Here is a 23,080-nt window from a genome sequence, read left to right as displayed (position 1 = left end):
TGAAGATGGGTCTAGGCCCGAAACGTCAGCCTTCCTGCTCCTCTGATGCTGCTTGGCCTGCTGTGTTCATCCAGCTCTACACCTTGTTATTTCAGTTGGTGAAACTTGCTTTTTATTAAAAAAAGTGTTGAATAAAGAAATGACAAAGGACTAAACCAAGCAGTGATTGTAATGTAGAAGAAATGGTTTCCAGGAGGTTATTGGGTGATTATATGCCCTTCATTTTATTACGATTTTACATACACCTCCATTCAACGGAATCAAGTGCAGGGAAGAACCATAATTTTTAAGAAACATGAATAAATGTTTGATCTGGTGAAGGTTACTAATAGAGTTTAAGAGTTGGTGCCGATGTGATAAATAACAGCAAAAGGCTTTAGCCTTTTGATAATTTCATGAATGTTCCAAATTCAAACATTGACCCCTGTCCTGTAGTCTTTAAAGTACAGCAGGATTCTTATTCATGCATACCATAAATTTCCCAAATAAAGCAAGCTAATGCAGATGCTAAAAATCTGAAATCAAAATATGAACCAATGTTGTCAGCATGTCACGGTCCAGCAGCATCAAGCGACTATGGTGAAATGTCAGGATCGCTTGCTGCCGAGGCAGTTAGCGAGAGTCGAGAAGTTTTGCTTCTTCACACACCATCTGGAGAAAGTGGCCGGGTCAGACCTGATTTTTGTTCCCCCCCGACCTTAGACAGGTGGAGGATGCAGTGGGACCTGCCTCTGCCTGAAGCAGATTGCAGTCAGCCACTGAGTGCTGAGACAGGCTGCTTAACAGGTCCACTTTGGTTTAAATTTTAGACCCTCTATCCCTCACCTCATATTGCCTCCATACCAATTTATTGCAAATGCATGACAACCCAAGCCTGTGCCTACTACCCTCCCACCCTTACACCTACATTCCAACCCAACAGTGTCCACAGGAGCCATGTAAAGATGACATTTAATAAAGGTCTGAATATCTATTGTATAATATTTATTGTACATGTGTGTATATATATTTTTTAAAAGTCTCGTGTGAAAGCCCATTCTCAATTCTTAAACCCTCTCAAGTATATAATTCTTTTAGCAAAAAGACAGTTTTTTTTAAAATTCATAACTCTAACCTAAGACAGCTCTTCGTTTAATAACCGCTGAGTGGACAATCAAACTGCAAACTAAGGACCCCACTCTTGAAGTAGTTAAAGTTTGTGGAAAGCAGCCAAACATTAGTAATAATACAACTATAACCCTGGATAAATGTCAACAAATAGCTTTCGTAATTGCAAGAGCAGAGATTTTTTCAACTCTCACTGACACAGGCAATCTCTTTTTGTCCCCATTTGTGAAAGGGCTGCGCACTAAAATAACTTCTCAGCTTATGAGTTCCACAGACCTTGTTTGCCTTTTACAAGCATCTATGACTATTTTAAAAATCTGTCGTTCCCAAATGCAGGTCCAGGCCCTTGTGATAGTGAAAATGGAGTCTTTCTGAATTCGATATGAATTCAGTTGGCCCTGCTGAGTTTGGGTTTTCCTGGTGTGAACCATGCGTTGCTCCCTTTAGCTACCAAACATGAGATGCCTCCCACCATCAGAAATGGGGTCTGGACTTCCAAATCAGGTTCTCATCTACCATTTACAAAGGTCCATGGAGTTTCTACTACTGTTTGAAAATTCGGCCCACTAACCCTACTTTTCTCTTTGCTATCTTTATGTGCAAAATGTTCAGAGTTTTATTTTCTCAAATAAAGCTTCTAGGGTTCCTAGTTGTACGTGTTTGTTGGCAGTATGTTGAATAGTTTGTGTATACTTTATATTGTTGGCTACATTTAACAGTATGAATAGGTAAATTTGATGGTCATCCCAACTACAAAATATTCAATATTATGAGTAGTTCTTAACAACGGATATCTGTCAATGATGAAATTAGGGAAATCTTAAGCTGCCTATTATTTTAACCACTGATAAACCTTCCCAGTAAACCCAAAGGATTATGAGCTCTGTCTTGATTCTGGTAGGTGATGTCATCACTACTGTACAAGATCTCCAAACTCTTACTGTTGACCAAGTGGCTGATAAGGACAAGCAGCGATCGGAAATCAAACATATTCTGATGCAGAAGCAAAGGGCCTTGGCAGATCTCTTCAAACATCTCACTGAAATTGGTAAGCTTCGAGCACTGTATTGGTTTATAGAATAGTTTTGTGCAGATTCTCCCAAGATCTTTGGCGTTTAATTGTCATTTTGTTATTTTCCTCTGGACTGGAGCTGGATATTTACAAGCATTTGAGGACTTTCTCTTAACCCTGATAAACTATAACATCAGGATTTATACCACTAAAACCATGGCCTTAAATAAATGACAGGATTGATATAAATAGTTAGAATGTGTAAACTCTATACAGAAGTTTTGTATCCTATAATGTGCACTATTATTCAGTGGTTGAAGACTTGCCTAAGTACCATTAGCAGGAGCCTATGAATTTTAATAAAGACTGTGTATTAAATACATGGAGTAGTTCATGGCTGGGGTTACAAATGAAACTGAATTTGATGCCAAGTGGCATCAGTATGACTTTACCCTTTGAATTCAATTCATATTTCCATCTTGTAATTCTAGGTGCCTTGATTGTCAAAAAGGTAAGACCTGATTTGTTGAAAGCAGGCCTCAGTTTAGAAAAGAGCTAGTCATAAAGGTTGTGCATGGACTGTATCAAGTGGCTTTATTGCCATTGAGACTTTGCTTCACTGACCGCTTGCTCCAAATTATTGCTGTTTGTTTTTTTGTTTATTCATTAACGGGATGAGGGTTCGCTAGCTAGGCAGCATTTATTGCCCATCCCTAATTGCCCAGAGGGCAGTTGAGAGTCAACCACATTGCTGTGGGTCTGGAGTCACATGTAGGCCAGACCAGGTAAGGATGGCAGTTTCTTTCTCTAAAGGGCATTAGTGAACCAGATGAGTTTTTCCAACAATCAACAATGGATTCATGGTCATCGTTAGATTCTTAATTCCAGATATTTTATTGAATTCAAATTCCACCATCTGCCATGGCAGGATTCGAATGTTATGATGGGATGTTCTGAAGTGGTTTTGTGGGGAAGAGAGCTCAGATGGATCGAGAGATGGAGTGTGAAGAACTCCAGACTGAGAAACTACAGTAAACTGGGGGCACAGCATTCTGAAATATAGTGTATTGTACTTCCTCTCCTCCTTTTCAGGTCTCTCTTACCGTAAAGGACTAGCTTGGTCTCGAACAGATGACCCTCAGGATGTATTTTGCCTGCATCCACTTGATGTGAAGACAGCTGTAAATCTGATTAGCAGTGGTGATGAGCTGGATAACATGTAAGCTGCCAGTTTCTGGTGAAATTTAATATGAGAACATAATCTTTAATTTTGTTAACTGTACAAAAATTGTTTGTGGAAAAGGGCAGGCGGCGACAAGCAGCAGTATGCAGGTCCTTGGGTTGCTAAGATGTAGACTTGTCCTTCACTAAGTAGTCCTTAACTAGTTCTTAACATCTGCTGTATGAAGTGAATAAGTGGAAACTTCAATGCAGTCAGTGGGTGGGACAGCAAGTGGAAAAATCGGCAAAACTGGCCACGAGTGAAGCTCTTATGTCTCTGTGGCTGAAGAAGGACTTACTTTAATGTAGCTCTGGGAGTAGGTCTCTCACTTGACTACAGGAAATGCCAAGGTTCTTAATTGCAGAAAGATGCAAAACATTGCTTTTAGATTAAATTGTAGATAATATTGTCAGGGAAATCTTGTTTTGTGACTGAGAGTTTTACTTAATTGGAAAACGAAACTATATGAGAACAAAGCACAATACAGCACACGAACAGGCTCTTCGGCCCTCCAAGCCCACACCAACACGTTTTGCCATTCCATATTATAACGGTCTTCACTTAGTAGATCCGTATCCCTCTATTCCCTTCCTACTCACGTTTTCGTCCAAGTGCTTCCTGAATACTGTGATTGTGTCTGCTTGCACCACTACCTCTGGCAGTGTGTTCCAGGCACTCACTGCCCTTTGTGTGAAAAACCTGCCTTGTACATCTCTTTCAACCCCCCACCCCCGCCGCTGCACATTGAACCCGTGTCCCCTAGTAATTGATCTTCCCACTGTGGGGAAAAAAGCCTCATACTTTCCACTCTATCCATGCCATTCATAATCTTATAAACTTCTTTTAGGTTGCCCCGCAACCTCCTGCGTTCCATTGAAAACAAACCCAGTCCATCCAACCTTTCTTCATAATTAAAATTCCCCCTACCCGGCAACATCCTGGTTTTAAAAAACAAAAAGAACAAAAACAGAAATTGCTGAGCTTTTCCAGCAGGTCTGGCAGCATCTGTGAAGAGAAAGTCAGAGTTTATGTTTCAGATCTGGTGATCCTTCGTCAGAACAGTTCTGAGGAAGCGTCACCGGACCCGAAATGTTAACTGTTTTCTCTCTCAGATGCTGCCAGACCAGCTGAGCTTTTCCATCAATTTCTGTTTTTGTTCCCGATTTACAGCATCCGCAGCCGTTTTGGTTTTTATTAACATCCTGGTAAACGTTTTTGGTACCCTCTCCAAAGCATCCGCATCCTTCTAGTAAACTGCAAAGGAGTGGTTATCTCTCCCCCTACCACCCCCCACCCCCCTCCCCTGGAGGTGGCGAGAAGGACAAGTAATTGAGCAAGAGGTAACCGTGTGGAGCTGGAGGACCACAGCAGGCCAGGCAGCATCAGAGGAGCAGGAAAGTTGACATAACAATTCGGGACTCTACTTTAGAAAAATTAGTTTCTGAAGAAGGGTCCCAACCTGAAACATCAAATTTCCTGCTGCACTGATGCTGCCTGACCTGCTGTGTTCCTCCAGATCCACGCTGTGTTATCTCTGACTCCAGCATCCGCAGTTCTTGAGATCTCTAAGTAATTGAGCAAGCTGGCTGGGAGGGGAAACTGCTCCCCCTTCCTGCCACCTCAACAATTACATTCTGGGCGAGATATCTGTGGGGCTCCTCTCAACTTGCCACCATTTCAGACTCTGAAGTAGGGTAGTAACACACATTTAACGGCCTCCACTCAGGTTTGGCCCACTTTACATTCTTGTATCTGATAATGTTTAGTTTTAACAGCCCTTATTTTGCTATTGAGGATGAAAATTTACAAAACTAAAACTTTGATACTTTACTCCCATGAGTTTCTCATAACAAAATTATTTTTCTTCCTAAAGAAGTGAATAGGAAGCATTGTAATTGTAAATAGATATGGCAGGTAATATCTGCACAACTAGTGCTGGAAAATTATTTTAAAATGCCAAAATTGAGTTTAAAAAAAGCTCTTTGACTGATACCACAGAATACTATTTCGTTAAAAAGGTCTGTGTTCTGTGTAATACCGTGGTTTGAAATATCTAGTATTGACATTTGTTAATGTTGCAGGTTGCTTGCTGAAATTTCTGCTGCATGGGAAGGCTGTCAGAAGTTTTTCTATCAGTCTCTTGCACGTCGTGCTGCCCTCCAGGTGGCAATGCGCACTCCTGCCAAGGTAATGATGGTCACAGTGACTCTGAACATTAACAGGCAGAATTTCAACCTAGTTATCTTTGACAATAGTAATTTCCATCTGTCTTCAGTTGGTCAGGAATTGGTATAGAACCACTTAGTGATTAGATTGTCACATTAGCATCTGGATAGGTATATTCACATCAGTGCAGTGTGAAATCGGAGGTATTGCCAAAAAGTGGAGAAGGTTACTGGTGCAATTTACCAATTTACAAAAGCATTATTGCACTTTAGTGCTTTTAAGTTATATGAATGAATAGATCCTTAAAAGCAAGGATATAGTGGTCTACTGTTTCTGCAACTGTACTAGCAACCCAGAAGTGGAGAGTTCAAATCCCAAGTTGGACAATTGAAATGTTGAGCGTTGTAGCTAGAAAAACAAAAAATGCAGGTTGTTTTTCTTTAAAACAAAAACTGGTTTGTTTAAGGAGGGAAACCTCCCACTTCTACTTGGTCTCCGACTGGTCAAAAACAGCCACCTAACTACTCTAATCTCCTTTTCTAGTATTTGGCCCACTGCCCATCACCTGCTCCTGCTCCTAATTCATAAGCTGATTCATTTTTAAGGCAACAAAGAATCGGCAATAAATCCTGCCTCAACATTATCATCCACATCCTTGAATATAACTTTTTGTTTTTCAAAACTTCTTTTCAAAATGTTCAGGCTGCGATGCCAAACTCAGTTGTTGTGGTCCATTGTATCATTTGTCGTGGCTATAACAATTAAAAACAATGGAAAGGATTTATAGCAGGATCAGAGATTATTTGTAAGATTTAAATCACTGCACAGCAAACACTATCTGCTTTGGAGAAGAGAAAAGATCAGCATGTACGCGATGTGATCCAAGTTTTAAAGTAATGGCAGTCAGGTTTAGGAAGGTGGTGGATCAAATACTGAATAATAATGGATCTAGGCATTTAATTATTGGCCACGAACAGAATTTTTCTTGAAAGAAAACCTTGTTGAAACTGAGTTGAAGACTTGAATAAATTGCCACCTCAATAAACAGACACTGGTGTTGTGTGATGTATTCATTAATAATTGGATTAAATCCTAATGAACTGAATAAGAAATAAAGGGTTCAGAAAAATACAAAATTAATCAGATTCTCCAGAACAAGGACGCTAGCTCAAATTAGTTTTATTGCTTCAGATCTTCTTTTCCCCACTTGTTTTGAAATCATTGGCAAAAGATTTCCTGTTTTGTCATATTTTAGTCTTCTGTTTTCATGAAGTTTGCTTGGCTTTTGTAGGAACTTAGCCTGGGTAATGTTGAACGTTGTCAAGGATTTACAGCTCATCTGCTGAAACTTTTGATCAAACAAAGGCAGTGCCTAACTGGGCTAACTGAGCAGTGGGTCAGCTTGAGGTATGTTGTGTGACTCTGCAGTTAAAATGTTTTAATGGCTTCATTTTTGTTCAGTAAAACTATAATTTTCCAATTGTGTGTGTGTGTGTGTGTGTGTGTGTTTTTTTAAATAGCCTTACATAATAACTTCAATGTTTAGCAACTTATTTACTTAAAAATTGCATTGTCATTACTTTGCCCATTATTTGTCTGGTCTTTTTTAAATTTGAACTGTGATTTAAATCCCTTCTCCTGTTTATTAGATATCTGATTAAAAGTCTACACAAGATTCAGAAAAGTCTGGCAGATTTCAAGGACCATGATGTGGCACTTCCACCACAGGCCGATGTCAGACTTTGGATGGACCAACTGCGCACCCTGTCGATGAAGTCTATGATAGCCTTGGAGCAGCTTTTGTGGTTCTTGCAGTGTTGTCCAAGAGAGAAACCATTTGAAACATACGATGAGCTGCAGGACAAACCCACCAGTACTGATCAAATGGACCCAGGAAATGCAGAAATGGCAGCAGCATCATCATTACCTGAGGATTTTGTCCAGCCCCATTTGAGGTTCCCCACACCCTTGGTTGAAGATTACTTGCCCAATGCTTGTAAAATGCGGCGAGGAGATCCCACATGGCAACAGGTGACTCAGCAAGTGGAAAACATGTTGAAGGAAGTTAAAGCAGTAAAGGCACAAGTGGATGAGATGAGTCAGCAAACCAGCAAAACTTTGCTATATTCATGGTAAATCTTTCCGTAATTTAAAAACAATCATGTTGGTAACACAGTAACTGTAGGTATTCTATATAAAATCAGCTGTGTCTCAGCAGATGATACACTTGCCTAATGACAATGCAACTTGCCTCTGAGTTGGAATGTTCTGGATTCAAATCGCATTCCGGAAACCCAAGCACAAAATATTAAGTCTGACACTCCAGTGCAGTACTGAAGGAATGCTGTGGTGTCAGGTGTATTTTGGATGACCTATTGAACCAAGGCCCTGACCTGCACCTCGGAAGAAGAAAGAGGATGAGGGAGTATTTAATGAGTGGCAAGACACTGAGTAACTTAGAGGAACAGAGGGATCTTGGAGTAATTATTCACAGATCCCTGAAGTCAGCAGAGCACATGAATAAGACATTTAAGAAGGCATTTGGGACATTGCTTTCATCTGTTGTGGCATAGAGTATAAGAGCAAGGAGGTACTGTTGGAGTTGTACACAGAGTTGGTCAGGCCACACCTGGAGTACTGTGTGCAGTTCTGGTTACCTCACTACTTGAAGGATGTGATCGCACTAGAGGGGATACAGAGGAGGTCTGGGATGGAGAAATACATAGGCTTGGATTGTTTTCTTTAGAGGAGAGAAGACTGGGTTTGAGGGGGATCATGATTGAGGTGTATAAGTTTGAGGGGTATGGACAAGGTGAAATAGAGAGAGAGCAGCTGTTCTCCTTGGTTGAGGGATCAGTCACAAGAGAGCATAGCTTTAGGGTAAAGGGCTGGAGACTCAGTGGATTTGAGCAAAAACGTCTTTCACTCAGCAGGTCATGGGAATCTGGAATCCACTGTTTGGGAAGGTGTTGGAGGCCGGAAACCTTACTCACCCATATATTTTTTTAAAAGGTTGTACTTCAAACATCATATCATTCAAGGATGTGGGACAAGTGCAGGAAATTGAGATTAGTGCACTTTTAGTGGTAGTTATGTAGGTGCAGACTCAATGGGCCAAAGGGCATTTTCTGTGCTGTGTGAATCAATGAATCTGCCCACATGGGTGGCTAGATATTCAAGATCCCTTACTTGTATTTTAAAGAATATCAGGGGAGTTATCCCCAGTTTTCTGACCAATATTTATGCTTCAACAAACATCATTCCTGCTGCAGTTAAAATATCAGGATTTTGACCAAGAGATGGTGGATGAATGGAGGTGCAGATGCAAGTGAGAGTGTTCCCATTTGCCTACATCTCTTATGGGCCATAGTGAATCGCTGCACTGCATCTCTTGTAAATGGCACTGGAAGGAGTGAAAGGTGAAGGGGGTAGATGGAGTGCCGATCAAACTGGTTGGTGTTGAACTGCTGGAGCTGCACTCATCCACGCAAGTGGAAAGTATTCCATTGCTCTCCTGACTTTTATCTTGCAGATGGTGGACAGGATTTTGAGAAGTTGTGACATGTTACTCATGACTGAATTCCTGGCATCTAACCAGCTCTGGTAGCCACAGTGTTTACATTTAAAGTTTTGCCTAAGTTCTTTAGCTCAGGTTGTGGATGAGGTTGTTGAGTTACTCACTGAGCTGGCTTGTTTTTGTTCAGACATCTCATCACCATGTTAGCTGACATCATCAGTGGAGTCTCTGATGAAGCGATGTTATTCTACTCCGCTTGGAATTTATACTGTCCGGTCTGTTATGATGAGTAGTGTCATTTCCGGTTTTGATCTGTTTGGGTTTGTATATGGGGTCCAATTCTATATGTTTGTTGCATTACAGGTGGAGAACCATGCCTCCAGGAACTCCCGTGCATGTCTGTGTTTGGTTTGGGTTACTATGGTTACCAAGACTTATAATACTAAGGCCACTAGGAATCACGGTGGCACACAAGCCCATAGCCACTCTATGACAAACACTCACAAGGATTAAAGACCACATTCCCACAACGTGCAGAACCGACGTGGTTTACAAAATACCATGCAACGACTGCCACAAACATGATATTGGACAGATAGGAAGGAAACTAGCCATCAGAATACATGAACATCAGTTAGCAGCAAAACGGCACAACGAACTCTCCTTTAATATCGGTACATTCAGACAATGAAGGCTATCAGTTTAACTGGGACAAGGCAACCCATAGTGCAATCAACAAACATATAGAATTGGACCCCATATACAAACCCATACAGATCAAAACCAGAAATGACAGTACTCACCATAATGGACCAGACGGTATAAATTCCAAGCGGAGTAGAATAACATCGCTTCATCGGAGGCTCCATTGATGATGTCACCTAGCATGGGGACCAAACATCTGAACGAGAGCAAGCCAGCTCAGCGAGCAAGTCAACAACCTCACGGTGTTTACATGGCTGGTCCTGTTCAGTTTCTGGTTAATAGTAACCCCCAGAATTATGATGTTTTGGAAATTGATGGTAATGTTGCCTTTGAGCATCAATGAGAGATGCTTACAATTTCTCTTGCTGGAGATAGACATTCCCTGGCACTTTTTTATGGAATGAATGTTACTTGCCACTTCTCCAGTTTAGTACAAGTAAAAGAAAATGGATGCCACATTTCTGTTTTAGTTGCTTATTTTTCTGCCTGTAAACATAAATGTGATTTTATTTTGCCAGGACATGTTTTGAGACCTGTTCAATGGGGATTAGTTGTTTGAATAGAGCCATGGTTCAGCTGCAAGATATACAGACCATGTTTGCTGCTGCTGCTTCTGGGAATGCATCTTACTGCCCAGCACTGTTCAAGAGCCTAGAATATATTAAGGAGGAAGTCAGTTGTGCTATAGCTGAATTTGCATCATGGGAGAAAAATCTACTGAATTTGACATTTGATGGTGAGAATGAAATGTGAAACACCTTTTTGTTCTATTTTACAGGAAGAAAATTGACCAAGCAATGCATTGTAAATTATCTGTTGCTGTTTTTGTGTTCTTTAATCACTAGATTCCAGTGTCAGTTCGCTAGTAGGCTCCACTCTGCAAGTGGAGCCAGCAATTAATACAGTACTTTGTGCTGTACAGGCTGTAGTAAAGCAGCAGCAAGAGGAGAATGAAAAAGAACAAGGTAAGATTTCTGATTAAGTGTTAATGTTCTTTGTTAGTTCACAACTGGATCTTTCTCATTTAAATAAAATTGGAGTTGGAGGAGGGTAATTTAGAGGACGGAAGGACAGGAAAGAACGCTGTTGATTTGGACAGGAATTTATGGAGCTCTGGTTGAAAACCTAGAATTCCCTTCCTAACCATGGGTGTACCTACACCTTGTAGACTACAGCTGTTTAAGAACAAGAGCAAGAAGGGATGGGGAAAAAGTGCCCGTTTTGCCAGTGATACTTGCATCCCAAACTGAATTTAAAAACAAATTATCACTATCTCCACTACAGTGTTCTGTAACCTTTTGAGTTTCCTGTCAACAAGAGGCTGCTCTGGCACCTCTCCACATAAGACCATATTCAAATAAGAAAGTTAGGAATTGGCATTTGTGGTTCTCAAAGGTGGTTACCAGAGGTCATGTATGTAAAGAATTATAACTAACAGCTGAGCACATGTAACTCTTAAATTCAGTTTACTTATGTACCTTTAATAATGTTATGATACCAAATAACCAGTGTGTTTTTTGGCTATTTGGTTTCATTATGTCAAGGATTTGAGTAATTTTGTGACTTATTCACTGAAAGCAGGTGGAGTGATTTGTTGCAAGTAGCAGAAAATAGTGACTGCATACTAAAATTAATGTCTTAATCAACAGTAGGAAATAAAGGCAATTGGGATGAGGAGGAGCCGAACAAAATTCAGACTGGGTACCTGAGTAAATGTTTGGGACAGCGATTATCAAGCGACATCACGTCTTTAAATTTGGTGAAAGTTATTAGCATTGTTTCTGACCTTCTTGAAAAACTGAAGGATTATCGTCAGGAGTGTACACTCAAACAGTACCAGGTTTGTTATGGGTTTTATGCTGAGATTATAATATGTTTGTGCCTTTTACATCAGCAGGTTTAATGTATTAAATCAGATTTGTGCTGAGCAAATCAAAGCCTACTGCTGTGAAAACAAAACAGTTAATAGAATAACTATCGATAGAATATATAAATATACATAACTAGTTATAACAAAATAATAGTTTACTTATTTCTTACAGGCAGATAGCAGACCCTAAGTTTGCATTATGTATATGCCTGGCCAAAATAATAATTTGATTAACCCCCCTTGATGTATACAAGAACACTCAGTATTTCACTTTGCAAGAAGTATTGGAAACCTCCCGTTGATTGTAGTTGTGTTTTCGAAGAACAGTTCTCTTCTGGCACATTATTGAAATTTTGCTGCGGTTTGGCATATCAATGCTATACCTTTTGGCTTTATGAGAGAGGATAAATATAGGATCAGGGCTCTGTACCTTATTAAAATAGTACTATGTTAATATAATTTTACTTGAATATAGTTTAGATTTGTTATTCTCAGTAGAATTTTGAAAAGCCCAAGTGGAAAGAAAACTGAAGGATTACATCCCCAGATTTTGATTGGCAAATACTTGGCAATACCCTTTTCCCAAGTAGCTTGGTGGTGTTAATCACTGATGCACACTTTCTTACAGTCTCAGTGATTTATTGTGTCAAGATGCCTAATCTAAGCTTCCCCTGTGATCTGCATGATGAGGAGCTAGGAGCTCAGAATAGTGTTCTTGTTATTGTTTCCATTTTATCAACTCTAATTTGTAAAGAGATTGTGTGGTTTCTGCTGAATTTGCTTTTCAAATTTCAGTATCTATAATTTTGCTAATTTAGCAAAGAGTGGTTTCTGTTCATGCTGTAGTGGTTCATGTGTAGGTTTTCCAGTCCAATTGTCTATCTGTTCTTTCTCTTCGTTAGTTATTCAACCAAAGTTGCCATTGGATTGTGCAGCTCCTTCCAATGCTGACGACCTACTCCGAGTTGGTTCTATACTACCTAACTGTTTCAATGGCAACTCATAGGAGCAGTGGAAAATTACTGTCCGTTTTATCTCAATTATTCACAGACCTTGCTGTGCAGGTAAGGTTAAGGATAAACATTTCTTGTACTCTTAGTTAATGTGTTTAGGTTTTTTTTAATTCTTCATTTTAAAATGTTCTATTATAAAATGTCAAGGATGACCTTTTCTGTATAGTCTTTCTAGCTTTTTTTTTCTCCTCTAACTCCCTTCTAAATCTCATTCTCCTGCGCACACACACACTCTCCACTGAAAAATATCTTTACATAAAACATTGAAGTCAGCCCATTGAGTCTGCTCCACTGTTCAATGAGATCATGGCTGATCTGATAATCCTCAACTCCACTTACTTGCCTTTTGCCCCATAACCTTTGATTCCCTTACTGATTAAAACCTGTCTGTCACAGCCTTGAAAATACTTAATGACCCTGCCTCTTCAGCCCATTAAGGTAAAGAGCTCCACAAATTTGTTCCCCTCCTCTGCCTTAGATGGACAGCTCCTTACTCTGAGATTATGCCCTCAGATCCTAGACTCCCCACAAGGGAAAACAACCTTCTTCATCTATTCTCTATCTCAAGTCACTTAAGAACCTTGTATGTTTCAAATATAGTCCCCACTTAATCTTCTAAACTCCAGTAAGTACAGGCCCGACCTACTCAAACTCTCGTCATAAGACAGTCCCTCTATATCCGGTATCAGCCTAGTGAAACTTCTTAGGACTACCTCCATTGCCAGTTTGCCCTTCCGTAAATAGGGACCCAAAACTGTTCACTATACTCCAGTTGTTGTCTAACTAGTGCTTTATATAGTTTTAGCAAGAATTCCTTCTTTTTGTATTGTAATGTGACACTTTTGTCAACCACTGGGAAACAATAAATGTGCATTGAAGGTAGAGGTTCGACTATTTCTTTTCCACGTTTAGTTGCTTGTTTATAAAAAAAAAAATCTAGTATATCTTTAGGTTTTTGATTTCACCTCATTTTGGTATAAGAAATTTGCTGACCACAATTTCTTGATATTTTTGTATTATGCAAGTGAGACTTTTGTTTATTACAAAATTGGGATTTTATTCTCAAAATGTCATTACATTTTGCAGTTGTTTTATGGTGTGGTTAGAGAAAGGGACCAAGACTAAACTTTACTCTTAAGGAATATTTTAAAAATCTCGGGTGAGGATATGATGAAGTGTGGTATTACTTGGCAGGGATTCTGCCTCCCCGAAGAGTTAATGGAGGATGCGATGGGCGAAGGTTCAACCCAATTCCATGATAATGAGAGTGGAGGAATTGGAGAAGGTGAAGGTGTGAAGGATGTCAGCGACAGGATTGAAAATGAAGACCAGGTATGTGTTTTTTCAACATCTTAACATAAAACATTAAGGTTTCATAGAAATAGGCATTCTATGTAAGTGAGGTTACAATTGTAGAAAAATGATCAGAGAAGAAAATGCTTGAGAAGAAATTTATTTGGACACAATTGTTACTGGTTATGCTGATTGTAAACTGAAGCACTGTAGGGCTTGGGAATGGTAGTTCAGGATCTGATTTAAGAATTAAATAACCATTATTGTGACTGGGAAGTACTGGATGTCCTCCTTTCTAATCTTGCACTAGTTGCTTCTGCTACTTTCAGAGGGCCCCACTTTTTAATAAGCAGCTAATCAATGTTTTATAAAAGGAAAAATTACCACTGCCTTTTACTTAAAATCCATGTTGAGCTTTTGCACTTGTGCAGTTGCAGGTGCTACACAACAACTGATAGCATGCTACAAACTCAACATGAAATGTCTACACTCTGTGAGCTCGTTCAACATCGTACTTGTACTGCAATATGTTTGTCATTCAACTGCATCTTCTCAGTTGTCACTGTTATTGTTTGTGTTACTAGTTTGAAGAGGATGGTGAGAGATCCCCATGATGCAATTGAAATAAGCAATGTATAATTCAGTGAGATAAGAAAATTCTAGGTTCACTTTCTGATCCCTGAAATACTCTTCATTTATATTGACTACATCAGAAATAAGTAAAGAGCAAAGGACATGAAAACCAGCCAGTTGTTGTACTTGTGATTTACCATCCAGTGATATCCTGCTGGAAAGTCCTGGGCAGAGGGTGGGTGTTGAGTTTGGCTGCAGTTTTGTCAATTCAAGAAAACTGGACAATATTCAACTTCCCTGGACCACTGCTAAAGAGTGGATGCCTTTTGGGGGACTCTCTAAGCAGTTCGACTTACTTAATAACTTTGTGGAAGTTAATTGTGGAGATCAGGGTTTTTTAAAATTTAATTATTTTTGGGACACAGTTGGGTACGAGTTAGGTGCTTCATGGGTAGAAAAGGTTGGAGGAAAATGTTTAAGAATTGGAGATCTCTGTAATAGCAAAGTTGTGGTACTGTGTGTCCTATTGTCTTCCTTTTCGATGCCTTCTGTTCATATTCCTCAGCAAAATGCATGTGTTTGTCCTTTCTTTAGGTGGAAGATACCTTCTGCAAAGACCAAAAAAAGCAAGAAGACACAGAGAATATGGCTGATATTAAAGAGGAAGAGAATGCCATAGAAATGACTGAGGACTTCCAAGGAAAACTTCACGATGGAGATACCAAAGAGCCAGGTAAGTTGCTGAATGACAACTCAAGGTACGCACTGTTTAATCAGTTTTAAAAAAAAAAAAAACTGCAGACGCTAGAAATCCAACATGAGAACAAAATGTTGGAAATTCTGAGCAGGTCTGGCAGCAACTGTCGAGATTTGACTTCTCAGTGCAGTGATTTTCCGTTAACATTTCCAGTTTTAAATGTAATAGAAATGTTCATGAAAGTGCACATTACTAATTTTAAATAGCGATCTCTGCACTAATTCCATTTGATGTGTGATAAAATGTTGTAATTGCAGCAGCAGTAAAGTGGCCTCATATGCCACAGAGCCCATCTCATTTGCTGCTATTAAGCTAACATGGAAAGAGGCAATAAAGTAACTCGAACTTTTTTTTAAATGTTCGGAACCAAGCTGGCTGGAGTTTGATTTTGGCATCCTGAGAACTTGCTAGTTTTATATTGTCATCTTTCTTGCATGAGGTTTGACAGTGCTGTGAATAAATAGTTTCATTGCTCGAATTAGATAAACTGACTGTTCTGTAAAACTGTTGGATTTATAATTTATGGCATCTTAACTATTCCAGTTGTATGTTGACTCTATCTGTTCACTGCAAATAATGTATTAATTGTAAACACCATCAAGTTCATGATGGAATTATGGTGTTGTGGATGGCTACTGTTGATGGCCAATTGAAGGTGAAATCTGAACTCAGAAGTGGCTCTAATCTCGAGATTTGTGACATGGTGTCTGTTGTGCAAAACAAAGTTTGAATATCATCCGTAATCTTTCAGAAAATCTGATTTTTACCAAAAAATATTGCTAAATGTTCTACATGGGGTATAGGTTCCTGTTTGATGGTAGAAGGAAGTTAAATTCATCAGAATACAAGCTGCTTTTCTTTTGAATGGTCTAATTAATAGTAAATAATTAGTTTATGGAACACATTGCCTGGAAGTGTGGTGGAGGCAGATCCAACTGAGGCATTCAAGAAAGATTGGACGAGTAAACCTGTTTAAATAATGTGCAGGATTATGGGGAAAAGATAGGAGATTGGCATGAGTTAAAATGTTTGGAGAACCACTGCAATCGTAATGGGCCAAATGGTCTCCATTTTATTATATCACTATGATTCAGGAGACAAACTAATGTAGCCACCACCATGTTCTATCTTGTTCTCAAATGACATCCAACCAGTTACAGAGGGATGTGGGGGGACTTGTGCATGAAACACAGAAAGCCAGCACACAGGTGCAGCAGGTAGTCAGTAAGGCTAATGGAATGTTGACCCATATTTCAAGGGGATTGGAGTATCAGAGTGGAGAAGTCTTACTGCAACTATACAAGATATTGATGAGACCACATCTAGAGTACTGTGAGTAATTTTGGTCCCCTTATTAAAGGAAAGAAATTCCGTTGGAGGCAGTTCATTGAAAGGTTCACTAGGATGATCCCCGGTATGGAGGGATTGTCGAATGAGGAAGGTTAAGTAGGTTGAGATTCTACTCCTGGAGTTTAGAAAAATGATAGACGATCTCTTTGAAACATATAGGATTCTTAAGGGGCTTGATTGGGTAAATGCTGACAGGATGTTTCCCCTCATGGAAGAGTCTGGAACCAGAGGGCATAGTCTCAGAATTAAGGGCAATTTAATTCTCTGATGAGGAGATATTTCTTTGGAAAGTTGAGAGTCTTTGGAACGTCTTGCCACAGAGAGCTGCGGGGACAGAGTCCTTATGTATATTTAAGGCTGAGGTGGGTTCTTGATCAGTAGGGGAATCCAGGGTCAGTAAATCTGTGAGGAATTTTGGATCAACCATTATCCTATTGAATGGCAGAGCAGGCTCGAAGGGCAGAACAACCTACTCCTGTTCCTATTTCTTATGGTCTTATGTTTATTGTCTTGTATTTAATTGGCTGAATTGTCTCTACAGGAGAGGATGACAACGATGAGGAATCGGATAGTGATGAGGAAGAACTGGATAAACAGATGGGTGATCTCGAAAATGCGGAGGCTGACAAACTAGATGAAAGATTATGGGGGGATGATGATGATGATGAAGATAGTGTTCATGATGAGGCTGAAGATACTGGCCCTGGGATGGATGTGGTAGGACGCTGAACGTTTTAAAAAAATCTGTGAAGTTCACTTTTAATTAAGTAACTTCAGTTCTAAATACATTTATTCATTGTGAAAGCAGTTGAGATTGCAACAATGAATAGTTCAGTCATCTTTGTTTCCATTTGTACTGAAGACAAATGCTCACTGAACACTTAACATGTAGACTTTTCTCTTTGTTTCATTTTCCTTTTACCATACCAGGATTTGGGGTGAAAAAGATAATTGGTGATAATTATCTTCCTTGTTCTTAACTCCTTGATTTACCTTTGTTCTATTCCTTTTTCTGAACCGAAGAAATGACAGGGAATGTCTTGCTATTCCTGAAAATGTTGACTTATGAAGCAGCCACAAGTTATAAGTACAAACTCTGACCCCATCTGTATTCTATATTACTGAATAATCAATTCTTGCAGGAAAGATTTTAGCAGAAAACAGAATTGGCTGCACTTCCAAATGTTTCCTTTGCATGTGGAATGATGACACTGGTCTCTTTGTCTTGTGATGTCATCAATTAACAGTCACTTTTTTTTTACCATTTACACAAGTATCATGAATTGGATAATTTAAAAGATGCATAGCTTCAAACACTGGCTCTTCATATTCCCCTACTGCCCACCTCTGTTTTTTTTTGGAGGAGCTCTTCACTTGGGTTAGTTGATCGGTTCCATCTGGAAGTTGTCTTAGTAACGTATGCTTCAACTGGTTTTCTATCCACAGGAGAAGTCTGAACTCGTTGCTAAAGATGACAACATGGATGTAGCAAATGAAAGTGAGAATGACAAAAAGAGACAGGAGGAGCAAGAGAAGGAGGAGGAGAGAGGGGAAGAAGAAGGCAGAGAGAAAATTCATGAGCAATTGGATGAGGTATTAATGTCTATTTTCCCAAAACGTCTCCACTATGGATATGAGCACAAGGACCAAAATGTTTGATTTATGAGCCGGCTAGACCAGTGACTGGCAAAGCCCCAAGTTCACTTCTGAAGTCCTTCAAATTGTGGGAGATTCTGAGTTATTGGGCAAGGAACAGACAAAACCTGAATACAAACACCTTATTTTCGTTTAAAGTTTGCATTATTGTGTGAAGTGGAACTACAGACCGTCCCCAGGTTATGAATGGGTTCAGCTCCTGAGTACGTTTTAAGTTGATTTGCAATCCAAATCAAAATACAATATAAAATAGCTGTTTGTAAGTACAGGTGAACATGCCAGATTGATTGTTAATATAGGATCACGTTTGTAAGTACGAACATTGGTAAGTTGAACTTCCTTAAATCGGGGCCCACCTATAGTCCAAATGCAGGGTGAAATTCTTTTTCCAAAGACAAAAAGTAAGTCATCAGACATCACAGAAATAAAATTTTTACTTTTAAAAAGTATTGATCATCTAGATAACAATATGGATCTCATTAGTAGTGCAATATGTTCGCATAAAACATTCTTCACAAAATGGAAGATACAAGTCACTATAATGTTACATTATCTCACTTGGATATTGTCACATTGATGTAGTCCATGCAGAATAAACATGTGCCTGCACCAGTGATTTTATTGGTGACATGACAAATTTGACATGCTAGTCTGACAGGAGTTTACTAATCTATTCTTTACATTAGCGTGAATATGATGAAAATGAAGTAGATCCTTACCAAGGCAATCAGGATAAACAGCCAGAGACAGAGGCCTTAGACTTGCCTGAAGACCTCAATTTGGAAAGCGAAGATGGAGAAAAAAGTGATGAGGATCAGGAAGAAGGAGGTAAGTTGGCTGTACACTTCTTTGTAATCTGTGCAAAGAATTTCTAGATTAGTAGGTTACAGTAATAGATTGTGACACCCTTTATCTTGCCTTCTGGTAGCTTAGTGAATAAATTCAATTCCAGGTGATGCAGAGCAGCATGTCTTTCTCTTTTCTCAAGACATTGACTCCTTGCTGGGGTGCGATGAATAATTCATATGCCAATTAATGGGTATAATTCTACTCTTGCCAATCAATGTCAATGTTTAGCTGCATGCTGTCTTCCAACTGGGATCACCTGAACAGTGATCAAGAACAAGAATTTGGGGTATTTTTTGTTTTCCAGTTAAAAGGCACCTAGCTCCATACGAACTCTTGATAGTGAACCCACATCATAAAAACTTCTGTATCTTCACACTCATTCCTCATCCATTGAAAAGATCTAGGAAATCTACTTGCTGTTCCACTTGATGCTAACCTGTAGCCTTCGTATTGAAGAAAACCGGTTTTAAGACTTAAACTTCTTGGAAGAATCATAAATTTTGTATTTGGTCTGTTCTTCTATTGTTTAATCCATGGTTTTTCTCTCCTGCTTACACCAATTTTAAAGGCTACTGTCCTAATATTTATCTATTTGCAAAATTGCAGGTTCTGTGTGTCTAATTTTCACTAACCCTTTTTATACATCTTTAAAGGAGATAATCCCTTTGATATAGAGGAAAAACTAAGAGATTTCCAAGAGAAAAGTCCAGATGCTAATGAGACAATGGAGGAGACTGCTGAGACAGAAGAGGAGCATGCTGAGCAAGAACAAGAACAAGATCCTCAAATGGATAAGGAAAATGAGGGGAAAGCCGACGAACAGAGGGAGGGCAAGGAAGAAGATATTGGGGAAGATCAGGATAATGGGGAAGAAGGTGATGCTGAGGACATAGACCAACAGAAGCCAGAAGAAGATGACCAGAGAGCACCTGCCAAGAAAGACCAAGAAGCTCTCTGCAATGAGGGGCAACAGCCAAAAGTATGTCATTTCACTCTTTTCTTTGCTTATTTAGCAGTGTAGGGAGAAATGGAAAGTCGTGGCTCATGTATCACACACTCCTGTGCCAGAAGGTTCTAGGTCTTGAGCCTCAGTTCAGGATGCAAAAGTCAATGTTAATTCTCCAGGGCAGTATTCATGCAACATGCTCCTCCATATCAGTGACCTGATTCTCAAACAACCATTGTCAACAGGATCTTTGGTCTATTAGTTGTGGCATTAATCAGCCCTAGCTATTACATGTTTGGCATGCACAAAGCTCCATGCTGATGTTTCATTAAGTAATGCCTGATTTGAAGATGTAGTAGATGCTGTGCCTGGCCTTGTGCTGCAGCTGGTTTTGTGTGAGTAATACATTGCACTGTGAAACCACTGATTGATGTGGTATTGGTCTGTTCTTGGTCTGTCCCACAATGCAGCTGAACATAGTTGAAAATATATGAATTAATCTTCTAGTAATTAATGTTTTTTCTTTGAGACCGCCTCACTATTTTGTAAAATTACTTGTTCTCATCACGTTGGAAGTTAGGTTCCATATTATCACCATGATTTTGATTTCAGGTGGATGAGGACACACAAGATGACCAGGGTGTTCCTCAGACTGAGCAACGAATAGAGCATGAGGCTGAAGGGAAGACCGGTGAGGAGAACCTTCAGAGTGATACAGCCGTGGAATTAGCTGGATCTGCATCAGAGAAGGACAAAGCTGAGGAGGTACAATTAGATTATTTAGTCAAGGAATGAGTGAAATGCTATATGCATCTTTGTCAATGCAAGTAAAAAACACGCATTCTCAAACTTCCAAAAGTCTTTGTGTCCTCTTTAATTTATTAAATAGAATCTTTCCCATCTACACTTTTATGATGGGCATTTTTAAGCTGAACTGCCCTAATTGAGAAACCTACTTCACTTCATTATCAATCCTCATCCTCTGTTTTGTCTGTGCCTAAAGAAGGTTAATTCATGTACACGGGCCATGGCCCAACAGGTGACTAGCTTGCCAGGAAGAAAACTCAGATGGTGCATTGGCAATTAGTAATTCTTTTGAGGAGGTAACAAGCAGGATAGATAAAGGGTAACCAGTGTAAGTGATATGTCTGGATTTCAGAAAGGTGTTTGATAAGGTACTGCACAAAAGGCTACTTAAAATAAGAGCCTATGGTGTTAAAGGTGGTTTATTAGCATCGTTAGAGGATTGATTAACTAATGGAAGAATTGGGATAAGGATAGCAACCTGTGACTCGTGGTGTGCAATGTGGATCAGTGCTGGGACCAGAATTATGCACATTACATTATTAATGACGTGGATGAAGGGAGTGAACATACCATTGCCAAGTTTATAGAATGCACGAAAATAGGTGGAAAGACAAATGGTGAGGATAGCAAAATAAGCCTATGAAGAGATACAAGTGAGGGGATAAAAAAATGGTGCATGGAAAGTAACAAGAATATAAGGGTGTGCACTGTGGTAGAAAGAATAGAGGATCTGAATATTATTTAATTGGAGAAAGCTGCAGCACAGAGGGATTTGGGGATCCTCGTGCATAAATCACAAAATGCTATCAGAAAAATGGAATATAGGCCTTTATTCCAAAGAGAATGGAATATTAAAATAGGGACGTCTTGCTAAAACTTTACAAGGCACTAATTAGACCACACCTGGAATACTGTGAACTGTCTAAGTCCCCTTTATCTTCAGGACGATATATTGGCAATGGAAGCAGTCCAGTGAAATTTCACTAGCTTGGTCCCAGCTATGGAGGAGCTAGTTTGTGAGGGAAGGTTGAGTAGATCACGCCTGTACTCGATGGAACATGGAAGAGTGAGAGACTACCTTACTGAAACATTCAAGATTCTTGGGGATTTGACAAGGTAGATGCAGAAAGGATATTTCCCCTTATGGCAGACTCTTGAAGCAGACGTTAATCTCCAAGAAGTTACCTAGTTATGACAGATGAGGAGGGTAGTTATTTTCAGAAGAGAGTGAACCTGTTAAATTGTTTTCTATGGAGGTTGTAAAGGCTGGGTTGTTAAGAATATTCAAGGCCGAGACAGACTGATTTTTCAACCAGTAAGAGAATCAAGGTTTATGTGGGGGATAAAGAAAAATTGTGCCCTGATGAGAAGTGATAAGTAAGTGAATGTTAACGCTGTTAAAATATCATCTAATGCCATTAATTGCAACATGCTTTTTGGCAAGTAATTACTCTGTTAATGGAGTTATCGAACTTTCTAAGGAAGTAGTATTATCCTTAAATTTAATTTAGAGGATGAAAGCCAGGTGCTTCCTCCTGCCTCGGCTTTATTGTGACTAGTCTGTTTCCAATGCTTATTCTTCTGAGTTTCGATCATTATTTTAAATTATCTCTCAGCACGCTAAAAGATTTGGACAAGAAATTGAGAAACTTCATGGAAATAAAATCATAAATCTCAGAATGTTGAGTTGTCTATTGGGAGAGGTGTATTTTACTGATGAAACTAACCTGATCTAAAACCATAAAATATACCTCTCCCAATAAAAACACTGTCCCATACAGCAATGGTTGTGGTTCTGATATCCAGCCCACAATTTATTTTATGTTGGATTTTGCAGGAACAAGGAAGCGGGGCTGCAGATGCGAACCAGTCCGAGGGTCACGAGTCCAAACTGATGGCGAGGGTTGCATCTCAAAAACAATCCCTGGACAAAACGCAGGTAAAAACCACAGTTCCACTGATGGGAAACATTTTGTTTTGACAAACATGTAGATGTTGTACTTTTATGCTTACTTTTTTATGTTATGTAGTTGTATGTTTTTGTAGCTTTACTTCTGTATGTTTTCAATTACAGCAGGAGCTTTGAGCACTTATTTTGATTGCCTGTTATCTCTAACCAAGCAACTATAAATGCAAAATAAAAACTGCGGATGCTGAGGAAGGGTCACCAGACCCGAAACATTAACTCTGATTGTTTTTTCACAGGTGCAGCCAGACCTGCTGAGCTTTTCCAGCAA

The 23,080-nt window shown here is 39.4% G+C and overlaps 1 protein-coding gene and 1 long non-coding RNA gene across 3 annotated transcripts in view; one reads left to right on the top strand and one right to left on the bottom strand.

Annotated features, from left to right (window-relative positions):
* The window catches only part of LOC125483199, a 53,739-nt gene that overhangs the window by 8,288 nt on the left and 22,371 nt on the right, over positions 1 to 23,080 (bottom strand). Inside the window, exons 3-4 of one of the 2 annotated variants that reach the window (XR_007262158.1) lie at positions 18,961 to 19,097; positions 17,931 to 18,050 (exon numbers count right to left, since the gene is read on the bottom strand). This is a non-coding gene — a long non-coding RNA (uncharacterized LOC125483199). The remainder of the gene's footprint in view (positions 1 to 17,930; positions 18,051 to 18,960; positions 19,098 to 23,080) is intronic. The other variant, XR_007262157.1, reaches the window with a different exon arrangement.
* The window catches only part of mdn1 (midasin AAA ATPase 1), a 184,099-nt gene that overhangs the window by 143,253 nt on the left and 17,766 nt on the right, over positions 1 to 23,080 (top strand). The window contains exons 75-91 of the mRNA XM_048597433.1: positions 2,009 to 2,155; positions 3,212 to 3,338; positions 5,423 to 5,528; positions 6,799 to 6,914; positions 7,157 to 7,639; positions 10,248 to 10,465; positions 10,575 to 10,694; positions 11,379 to 11,569; positions 12,502 to 12,663; positions 13,807 to 13,944; positions 15,073 to 15,211; positions 17,127 to 17,302; positions 18,032 to 18,178; positions 18,928 to 19,069; positions 19,744 to 20,069; positions 20,649 to 20,801; positions 22,681 to 22,782. Coding sequence (XP_048453390.1) covers positions 2,009 to 2,155; positions 3,212 to 3,338; positions 5,423 to 5,528; positions 6,799 to 6,914; positions 7,157 to 7,639; positions 10,248 to 10,465; positions 10,575 to 10,694; positions 11,379 to 11,569; positions 12,502 to 12,663; positions 13,807 to 13,944; positions 15,073 to 15,211; positions 17,127 to 17,302; positions 18,032 to 18,178; positions 18,928 to 19,069; positions 19,744 to 20,069; positions 20,649 to 20,801; positions 22,681 to 22,782 — 2,993 coding nt within the window. The remainder of the gene's footprint in view (positions 1 to 2,008; positions 2,156 to 3,211; positions 3,339 to 5,422; positions 5,529 to 6,798; positions 6,915 to 7,156; positions 7,640 to 10,247; positions 10,466 to 10,574; positions 10,695 to 11,378; positions 11,570 to 12,501; positions 12,664 to 13,806; positions 13,945 to 15,072; positions 15,212 to 17,126; positions 17,303 to 18,031; positions 18,179 to 18,927; positions 19,070 to 19,743; positions 20,070 to 20,648; positions 20,802 to 22,680; positions 22,783 to 23,080) is intronic.

This window comes from Rhincodon typus, chromosome 5, assembly GCF_021869965.1.
Source record: "Rhincodon typus isolate 14 chromosome 5, sRhiTyp1.1, whole genome shotgun sequence".
Classification (NCBI taxonomy): Eukaryota; Metazoa; Chordata; class Chondrichthyes; order Orectolobiformes; family Rhincodontidae; genus Rhincodon; species Rhincodon typus.
The sequence above is the reverse complement of the archived record's forward strand: the minus strand, read 5'-3'. Positions and strand labels throughout refer to the sequence as shown.